General features: G+C 36.6%; 1 protein-coding gene and 1 long non-coding RNA gene across 4 annotated transcripts in view; one reads left to right on the forward strand and one right to left on the reverse strand.

Moving 5' to 3' along the window:
• Positions 1 to 11,302, forward strand: part of LOC147834015 (uncharacterized) — a 262,202-nt gene that overhangs the window by 50,726 nt on the left and 200,174 nt on the right. The window lies entirely within an intron of this gene.
• glra4a (glycine receptor, alpha 4a) overlaps positions 1 to 11,302 on the reverse strand; it is a 71,681-nt gene that overhangs the window by 1,535 nt on the left and 58,844 nt on the right. For all 3 annotated transcript variants that reach the window (XM_087280942.1, NM_001442103.1, NM_131782.3), the window contains 1 exon segment: positions 11,005 to 11,154. In XM_087280942.1, coding sequence (XP_087137068.1) covers positions 11,005 to 11,154 — 150 coding nt within the window.

An 11,302-nucleotide genomic window follows, 5' to 3' on the forward strand; every position in this document is an offset into this window, starting at 1 on the left:
TTGCATGTATGCCTACTTTAGGTCATTCATCCAGACCAAATCATAAATATGCACGCCTCAGGCTGCATTTGATGAGCCTAATGTTTTCTAGTGATACAACAGTGATAGTTTTCTTCCTGTAGTTATTTTAAGCGTATATTTCACTTACTATGTATATGGGACTTTTATGTTGAAAATGCGAGTGCTAAATTGTTTACTGTTTGTTACTGGGACATGACAGCACAAAGGACGTTCAAAATTGCTTCAGAACGCAAAACCCAAGATTTACAGATTGTACATTTATTCATCTTCACTCTAAAGAGGCATAAGATATGTTTAGTTGCATCTTTTGTTAATTTATCATTTTTATTGTGAAAATTTGATGCGCGTGTTCCAACAAACACATGTAGCCTGCTGAATCATGTCAAATCACGCAGCTCAACTGTCATATGTTCATGCAGAGGTTGATATTAATTCCTGGCTGTTTTCTTTAGTAATACAGAAGCTTATAAAACCATTTAACTTAACTTACTGAAGCCATAATCCAACTAAATATCAGCCAACAATTTAACTTATTAAACCAATGCAGCGTATGGCACTTTTAAATGTTACGTATAGAGCACAATACTAATGTTTTAAGTATTATCATTCAGTATTATGTGGAATAATCTTGATCTAAAGTCACAACAAAAGAATATTTGTGATTCTGTCCAGCTGTAATTTTCAATAATAATACTAACTAAATAATAATAACAATGCTCTAAATTACCATATCGTATTTGAAATTTGGATAAAATGTTATCAGAACTTATACAAAGATATTAACATTTTCTGAAACCTATAATAATGCCAGAGAGACTGAACATTATCAAGTCTCTTGCTAAAATTCTTGTCACTTTTCTTTGTAAGTGAGTGTATCTTGATTTTAGAAGGTTTAAATTGAATAATTAAATAAGCATTAAAGTGATTCTGCCTTTTCTTCCATCCAAACTTATGCTCATTGCCTTCATTTGACGTGATTTGTAGAGCAGACAAGACAGGATGCACTCTTGCGTTTAATAAAAGAAGCAGCTCACAAAATGGAGCACAACAAATACATGAAAGTTTTGCACATTTTTTACAGCTGAACTGTTTTTAATTTGACAGAGAATCCAACGATCACAATCCATCTGGCACATTGTTAGAACTCACAGCATGACAAAAAAACAAAAACAAAATAGAATTTAGTATTCTCCAAAGTCTACTTTTTCCACAAGTAACACTTTGGCCTAATTCTTTGCCTCTAATTCCATAAATTAGTCATTTGGATCAGTTTATCTGTCAATCTGTGACAAATTACCCCTTTCCTCGAGAGGATAAAAAGATTAAGTTCTTGTTTAGTTCTTCATTAAATCCTCTGCTTGCACCTAAAACAATCCAGTCAATCACAAGCTTTGGAGTAATGATGTGTTTGGTTAGATAAAGGCAACCTTTAAAGTGACTGAATGTCACCTACGAACACTGTTAAGGTCAATGCTGACCTTATTAATCAGACCATGTCCAGACAGTCTGAGTCTAGCATGTAAAGAAGAAGTCTGCTGCAAAACCTTTAAAGTTAGCTAGATCTGCATGAGGACAGATTGATATGACAGATCCTGGGGTAAATATTAATATAAGATCAAAAGCAAAGACAACATACTGGATAAAAGTATGAATACTTTAGCATTTACACAATACCATCTATTTCAAATATACATAATAAATATAAAATAAAATAAAAATAAAAATATAAATATAATTTTTTTTTGTAACACTATATTTTTTAGGGTGCAAAATAATGCATTAATTAAACATTAATTATTGCTTAACCAATGGGTAATTAGTTCACAATTTAGCATCAGTAAAGAGCAAAACACTAGTAATTAATGGTTAACAACATTTTAAGGGTCCTGAGTTATGCATAGGGGGGTCAAATTGCCTTTATTAACACTGTATTAATGCCATTTTAGCCTTAAATAGCTTCTAGCTAATTCTAGTCAATAAAACTGAATATCACTCAAGTGTCATTATTAATGTGGACATAACTTTAACTTTAGGACATGAGGTTAAACTGTTTATTTTAGCCACAATTGCAAACCAGCACGGAACATAGTTGTTCTGTTAATTAAATAGACAATGAATCAAAGAAATAAAATACAGCTCAGTGTTTCCTCTAGGATTTTTTCCAGCTGTGGCATGTTAGAAGTCGAGATCGCATTGATGTAATAGCCTACGAGCATGCGGATCTCTTTGATCGTGCGCCGATTTCCTCTGCTCATGCACAAAACTTCTTGCAGGCCCCCTCAAATATAAGCTGCTTCAAAAGTGCGCAGATCTTCTCGTGCGCTCTCAAATAAACACTGCTGAAGTGCGATTTAGTACATTTATGTAACGAGTATGTCTCCAGCATTTATTAGATTTGCTAGGAATATTTATAAAGGTTTTCAATAGACCTGCAGAGCGGCATTAATGCACCCTGAAGTAAAGTGAAACGGCTATACGTCGTGTATACGCGTGCTGGCCTCACGCATCACGCACCTGTCAGTCAGTCAGTCAATCAGTCAGTCAGTCAGTCAGTCAGTCAGTCAGTCAGTCAGTCAGCACGTAACCTTAAAGGGTTAAACAAATGACGCACAGCACTACTATGGTTACAGAAAAGTTTGCACTGTTATAATTCACTTACCCTTTAATACGTTTTGGTGCGATTATCACCCACTATTAAAAAATGTTTTGAACGAGAAGCTGTAATGTAGCCGTGGCAGGATGAATTTTGGCGTGGCACCCCGCCATGAAGAATGAATGTGGTGGAAACCATGCAGCTTAAATGCTTAACGCATAATTATGAAGTTAATCATGACTGAGCTTAACTAATGCATAATTCAAGACGCTAAAAATGTTAACTATTAATGACTCATGTTTTTGTCTTAACTAATGCTTAATTGTGAACAAATTAACCATTAATTGATGCTTAACCCATTTAGACCCTCAAAATAAAGTGTTACCATTTTATCAAAAAAGTTAACCCAAAGTTGCGTTTGTTAATATTTGATATATTTTTTTTACAACAACCCAGCACTTTTATGGAAATCATAGCATATCAACAAATACTATACTATGCTATACTATACTATACTATACTAAACTATACTGTACTATACTATACTATACTATACTACACTACACTTTACTATACTATACCATACTATACTATACTATACTATACTATACTATACTATACTATACTATACTATACTACACTACACTACACTTTACTATACTATACCATACCATACCATACTATACCATACTATACTATACTATACTATACTATACTATACTATATTACACTATACTATACTATACCATACTATACTATACTATATTACACTATACTATACTATACTATACTATACTATACTATACTATACTATACTATACTATACCAATATAAAGACCTTGTGTCCCGCAACACATTTAAAGCTAGATGAAAACACCAGCTCTCTTCTGAAAATGTATATATGCTATAAAATAAAAGGGCAGAGTTGTGGCTCAGTGGTTAGCCTTGTTGCCTCACAGCAAGAAGGACACTGATTTGAGTCCCGGCTGGGCCAGTTGGCATTTTTGTGTGAAGTTGGCATATTCTCCCCATGTTGGTCTAAGTTTCCTCCAGGTGCACCATTTTCCCCCACAGTCCAAAGACATGCGGTATAATTAGGTAAACTAAACTGGCTGGAGTGTATGAGTGTGTGTGTGTGTGTGTGTGTGTGTGTGTGTCTGAATGCAAGAGTGTGTGGGTGTTCTCAGTACTGGGTTGCGGCTGGAATGGCATCCGCTGCATAAAATATATGCCAGAATAGTTGGTGGTTCATTCCGCTATGGTGACTGATAAATAAGGGAGTAAGCGAAAGGAAAATAAATGAACAAGTTTAGTATATATACATACACATACAGTTGAAGTCAGAATTATTAGCCCCCCCTTTGAATTTTTTTTTCTTTTGTAAATTTTTCCCAAATGATGTTTAACAGAGCAAGGAGATTTTCACAGTATGTCTGATAATATTTTTCCATCTGGAGAAAGTCTTATTTGTTTTATTACAGCTACAATAAAAGCAGTTTTTATTTAAAAAAAAAAAAAAAAAAAAAAAAACTGAACAAACCATTAGAATACAACAACTTGCCTAATTACCCTAACCTGCCTAGTTAACCTAAATAACCTAGTTAAACCTTTAAATGTCACTAAGTTTTAAAAAATATCTAGTCAAATATGTTTAATGATATCATGACAAAAATAAAATAATTAGAAATGATCTTTTAAAATTATTATGTTTAGAAATGTGCTGAAAAAAAAATCTACAGGGGGGATAATATTTTAGGGGGGCTAATAATTCTGATTTCAACTATATATTCACAACTAGATATAAACACAATACAAATAGATATAAAGAAATGCTTTTGTCTTTTTGACTAAATGTTATTTTATGCAAAAAAGCTTCAGATGACAACATTTTTACTTTAAATTTATAGATTATAGAATAAAACAAAAAACACAAGTTTTACTCATGAACATAACTATAAAACGTAAATCCAAAGAAACTGGTTATTTTCATGTGCAGTCTTTTAATTTTTCAATAGCTGTATAAACTTAACGTGTCATTTGAATCTCTATATACATTTATAGGATTTAAGGGAGGTGTGTAAAGACTAATGTCCCATTTTACAGCTGGCACGAATGTCCATTTCTGTATCAAACCATAAGTGGCCACTAGAGACACATTACCATCAGGAATAAATGACAGTTCTAAGCGTATCACTTGAGAAGCATGTTCATACCAGCTGTGAACTGGGGAAAAAACACAGTGGGTGTTCTGGGTTTATGGGACTCAGTGTTTGCCCGTGGGCACATAAGATGGAGACACAGATGGTATTTTTACTCTGGCGCAGGTGTTGCACTGGTTGAGTTTACTAGTGTTATTGCCAGGGATCTCATTCCCTCTCCATACTGAGTCGAAGCTGTCTGACTGCCAGTGTTGAACCTCCGTGAAGAAGAATGTCAAACGTTTTATTTTTTGCTCCTGTTATATAACAGATTGGAACATTTGTCTCATTCTCTTCCTAAATTAACTTCTGGAAATCAATAGAGCACATCCATCCATCCATCATCCTGTCACGCTTGTGTATCTTGCACAGTTCAGTGCACTTTTTCGCTATCAAATAGTGCATAATGTTACTGGGCAGACTCTTTTTCATTAATATTGGCAACTGTGTAAATACTTCAACAAGAATTTAAGACAACAGCTATCAAGTCGTTGCTCTCCAGCACTGTTCAGGTTGCTAGGCAACACTGCATGTGTTGTGAGTGTGCAGGTTACTGAGGGACACTTCAATAAAGTGTGCACTCAGGCTAGATCCACCATTATCTCTCAGACTGCTCAGAAAACTTGATAAAATCCTTAGACAAAGAGGATAATGTTCATACTGTGAAAATGACTGGAAACGGTGTATTATACATGCCAAGGCAGTAGTTCTTATTGTTTTTTACTTTGTAAAAAACCCAGTGTTCGCGTGGGTTTCCTCTAGGGTGCTCTGGTTTCCCCCACAAGTCCAAAAACAAGTGGTATAGGTGAATTGGGTAGGCTAAATTGTCCGTAGTGTATGTGTGGGAATAAGTGTGTATGGATGTTTCCCAGTGATGGGTTGCAGCTGGAAGTGCATCCGCTGCTGATTAAAACATATGCTGGATCAGTTGGGGGTTTATTTCGCTGTGGCGACCCCAGATTAATAAAGTCGAAAAGTTAAAGAATGAACGAATGAACTTTGTAAAAAAAAATGCCATTGTTGTTTTCATTGTCAGATGCTTTTATAATTCTGCAGACTTAATACATGTGAGCATTATGTCAGTTTTCATGCAGACCGTAACCAAATTGTTTTAAAAACTTGCTCTTTTAATCTTGTTTTCAAAGGTTTTCATTTTTAGACCCCCAAATCTATACTGTAAACAAATTTTTAACAGAAAACGCTGTTTTGTAAATGTACCTTAAGAAATGAGTCTCATGATTCTGAATCCATTGTGATTACCCAGCAGCCAGAGGACATTGCTGGCAACATGACGTCAGATTGACGTTGTACTCCAATGTTGTGGGGACATAGCTTTTTGTTTGTAGATAAAAATTGAGGTCAGAATTCAGCGTCAGGCTGATGTCAATGTCCAACCAAAAATCGACCAAATATTAACGTCTAATGATGTTACAGCTTGACGTACAGCTGCTATGATGTCTACCAGATGTTGGATTTTAGTTGCCATACGTGACAAATAAATCTCAGAATTTTTACGTCAATATGACGTTGGTTTAAGATGTTGGCTTTGTTGAATTTTATTCACTTTCCAACACAACCTAAAAACAACCAAATGTCAATTTCATTAAACATTGTGGCTCATTCTGAAAAAGTACTATATATATTTCTGGAAAGTGTCAAATAAGTTCCAGGACCTACGTTTCTTTAACTTTTTTATTTTCGCGAATACACCAGAGGCCGCTGTGTACACTTTTTGACATCTCAAATTTCTCTCACGAGTGCCCTTCACACCTGCTGTTCTCATGTAAATCCACCAGAGGCCACTGTCGACTCACTGTCCACTGACTGATTGACTGACCCAACCTCCATAGACCTTTGCTCAACCCAACCAATAGTGTTTTCAAAAGCACTAATTGACCAGTGCCCACCCACTTCCCTAAACCCAACCGACAGTTTTAAAAAGCAATCCAGAAAAAGAACAGCCTTTGTCAGATTTTTAACACGTGTTCAGATTTTTGCTTGTTATTTACTTCTTTATTTATTTATTTTTTGGCTTCTGTTTTTGTCTTACCCACTTTCTGGAACCGTTCTTCGCCAGACTTGAACCCCCTCATTGCGGTCAACTTTGCTCTCCATCTCAAGTCTACCGACATGGCGAGCTAATTTGACAAATAGGTAACAGTGGGAAAGCCGTCCATATAGAGGTAATCAGTCAGCTAGTAAGCGTGAAAGGGAACAACATCATACCGCCCCATAGCGTTTATTTTAAAGACGAAATGCAGCCATACGTACATCTGGCCACATAATTCGTGATCTCCAGAAATGTATTTAGGGCTACGTTTTCAGAATGAGCCTATGTTGACATTGTTATTGAACGTCAAAATAGCGTTGTCCTCAGACGCTGGCTAGACATTGAAATTTGGTCACCTGACATCACAACCCAAATCTAACCCAACAATAACGTCTTATGATGTTGTGTGCCTGCTGGGTATACACGATAATTTAAAGTCATTCAAGCAAAGCACAACAGGCTAATTTTGAAAGTATGTTGTTTTGTGCATTGTTAAACTGGCACAGTCCTCTCAGCACCCATCTGTTAGTGTTTTCTAGAGTAGGAACATGTGGCCTAATTTGTCTATAGTGTTATTAAGGCAGGATGAAGCCAAGGATTTGTTGTATTGATTAATCCCAGCCAGTAGTTGGTCCGTCAGCCTAACAGCTCTCTCAGCCAGTGACCCGTGCATCGATACCACCCAGATTGATCATTCAGACCAGCGACTTTCTTGGCGAGAAAGAACAGGACAGAGAGTAATGGCCGCCAAGATCTTTGAGGCTGGAGGGGGAGGAGAACCCGCTCATTCTTAAGAGCAGTTATTCTCATTTTTCTCTCATTATTGATTCAGATCCAAAGAACACACTTGTAAATCTCCAGCAGTGGACGGCAAACACTGTTATACAAGCCAAGAAAGTTGCCAACAGTCATAAGTGTGATTGGTGGGGTTTGATCTTTATTATAGGCAAGGATTTTATGTAGAAATTATGGTAACACTCGTAATGCGTCAGCCGATTATTATTATTAACTAGCTTATTAGTATTAGTAACATATCGGCTGTTTTTTATTAGTTACTTACATAGACAGTCCACCCAAAACTGAAAAACCAAAGTACTTGTTAAAGAGGTCACAAAACTTTTGAGTTTCTTTTTATTTCGAAACACAAAATAGCATATTTTGAAATGAGCAGAAAACCTGTAACCAACACGCAAAACAACAAGCAAAGCTATGTGGAATGTGCGCGTGCACATACATAAAGGTAGTCACTTTCGACCAATCATCTTTCTTACATTTACAATCACTCTCATTGATTGGTGATTATTGTTTTGTGCACATTGAGCAGTGAAAATAAATAATGGCATTGTCCTACCTAATATTTGTATTTTCAAAATGCCAAAGAAGCAGTCAAGCATGTAATTTTTTAAACCACGAGTAAATCTGATAATGAGCTGATTAAAAGAGATCTCAAGAAGGTGGTGTCAAAATAACGTTGTCCTTAGACGCTGGCTAGACATTGAATTTTGGTCACCTGACCCCCTGACCTAAATCTAACTTGGTATTAATGTCTATGGCGTTGTGTGCCTGCTGAGTATAAAGGGCTTTTGTACATCCAACAATTTTCAATCTGACAATAAGCCTGATCAGAAGAGATCTCAAGAAGGTGAAACTGCACCCCTGGATCAGGATAGCAGGAGACAAAAGCAAATCGTTTTTACGTCAGTTGAGTAGGGTAAAGCTTTAGGCCCGGAGACACAACTGCACGCTCAGACCTTACACTCACCTGCACTTTCAGACCTAGGCTGTATCTAAATTCCAAGAACGCAGAGCACAGACTTGCATACTGGTGTCAACTGGTCATGCCAGGTCACCTCGGAAAAACGAGTTTGGGAGACCACAAGAACACAGAACACGTCCTCTGAGAAATGAGATGATGCATTTTCCCTTATGGTCAAATGACCTTCCTGCTTTTTAAACTGAAAATTATTAAACATTACAGCATTCATACAATAATTTACAACGATTTATTGTTTTTCCCCTTTTCACAATACATCTCATACTATGCATAAAGACTTTACAAATATATGTTGCACAGTACAAATAAAACTGATTTTAATAGGAATTTCAGCAAATAAACACTCTCAATGTGTTTGTGCCTTTATAAACTTTTTCATGGTAATTTTTACTTTGACCATTTTGTTTAAGGAAACTCCTGAGATAAATAAGTTATATCTTTGAACTTTAATAATAAATCTATTTAAACTGCTGCGCTTACTGCTTCAAGTCGCAATGACTTCTGGGACTTCTATAGCAAGTTTGGTGCTCAAGTCGGCATCAATGCGTCCTTGATATCAAAAATAGATCCAGGAACTTTCAGATGTCCTCTGTTCTTACGGTCTTGAGTTTTGGAACTGAACTTTGACAGTTGATAATGATGTTACACGAGAGCACGAGGACGCAAGATCGCTGAAGAACGCGTATTGAGAAACAACAGGTCTGGAGACCCAACTGCATGCTCAGACCAGCACTTACAACACAGTCCTTGCTGCAGCCTGCAGCTTGATGATGTACTGAACCAGGTCCACTATGTAATGGACGATTGCCCACACCTCCCCCTACCCCTAACCCAACTATCACAAGAAATATGGCCGTTACCTTAGTGTGCAGAAAAAAGTCTGCTATGTATTGAACCTGGTCCAGTACATCATCATGATTACAGATTGCAGCTTGGACACTTTCTAGCAAGTAGCAACATAAGACAAGTAACCCTAACCTTAAACTGTAAAACCCAAAAAGTTAAGGTAACAAACCTTTTGCTACAAACCATTTAAGTTCAAAAACTAATCCTAATCAGTACTGTGAACTTAATCTATTTAAGTAAATGAAGCAACTTGAGCACAGTAAAAAACCCAACAAATGAAGAGAACTCAAATCAACTGAGAACTGTAAAACCCAATAAGTTAACGCAACTCAAACCGTTTGAGGAAACCGATTGCTACAAACCATTTGAGTTAAAAAATAAATCTATATAAGTAAGGTGAACTTACTCTATTTCAGTTGAAGTAATGAGGTATTTAATTAACTCACTACCTTCAGCACTGACTTAAAAACTCTTTTTAAATGAGTGGAATTAACTTTCAGTTAATTTTGAGTTAACTACACTCATTTAATTTGATAAAGTTGACTGTTGGGTTTTACAGTGTAATGATACTGTAGGTCTAGAAGTGCTGGTCTGAGCGTGCATTTGGGTCTCCAGGCCTGCAGCTTCATAATGTTTTGTCAGCCAGAAAACATGACGGAAGGTATAACTGTGGTGGACGTCGTTCACAGTAACTTTTATTTCCTGGTTTTGTTTCGGAAATTATTCGTTTACAAATTAAGCACTGCTTCCTTAATAGGAAAAACAATGGGAAGTCATTGGTTACCAGTTTCCAAGATTTTTCAAAATAGCTCATATTGTGGTCAGCAGAAAAAAAGCCACCCAAACAGGTTTGTGACAACTGAAAGGTGAATGAATGACAGTGTTTTCAGTTTTGGGTGAATCATCCATTTACTAACTATTAATAAAATTGTTTTGACCATATTTAATGGTTTAATAATAGCAAAATTGACCCATTGAGAAGTGAACATGATGCATTTGATTACAGCCTGCAATTTACATTATTAGTAAAAAAAAATTTAAGCTGTAAACTTATTTATTATTATTACTTGTAAACTTATCATGTCATTTTCAGGTTGCAATCTAAAGCTTTATCGAACTTGATTTAAAATCTGTTAACATGTAATCTGTCCAGAGTGATTGTACTCAACAAAGCCCCAGGGTTTTTAGTTTCTAAGCCTTTCATTTAGAAGCCTTTTTAGCATTTTAGTCAGTGTCTGTGATCTTGGATCAGAAAGCAGGTTGCTGGCCCTTGGAAATTGGCTGTGGCGAGGCTTTACAAGGTGGCACAAATGGTGTGCTCAGCACAAGGGACTGCTCACTATGGAAACGGGCAGATCTGAATTTCCCTGTACGAGATGTGACAGCCAGCTGCAGTGTGGCCACTGCCAGTGTTTGGATATGTGGCTGAGTACAATAAGAAGAGACGCGAGTCAAAGTGTAATCCAGGGTGACGGGACAGCCTGTATTTGTTTGCGTGTGTGTTTGTGTTCATGGCCCTTACTATTCTCTGCCTTCGCTGCTTCTTGCGCAGTCTGATGAACTCCTTGTGCTGCCTTGAGACGAAGTTGACTGCTGCATACTCCAACAATGCAGCAAACACGAACAGCAGACAAACAGCCATCCAGATGTCAATGGCCTTCACGTAGGACACCTAGGATGCAAGGTCAAAGCAACATTAATGGATAATCAATAAGGGCACTGGTAGGAATAATGAGCTGGTGTTGACTTTGGAAACACTTCTTTCATTTGGTTGCAGTTGATACACAGACACCAGCTATTTTATATTGACTTTAGTGACC

The sequence above is a fragment of the Danio rerio genome, chromosome 14 (genome assembly GCF_052040795.2).
Source record: "Danio rerio strain M-AB ecotype USA chromosome 14, GRCz13ab, whole genome shotgun sequence".
Classification (NCBI taxonomy): domain Eukaryota; kingdom Metazoa; phylum Chordata; class Actinopteri; order Cypriniformes; family Danionidae; genus Danio; species Danio rerio.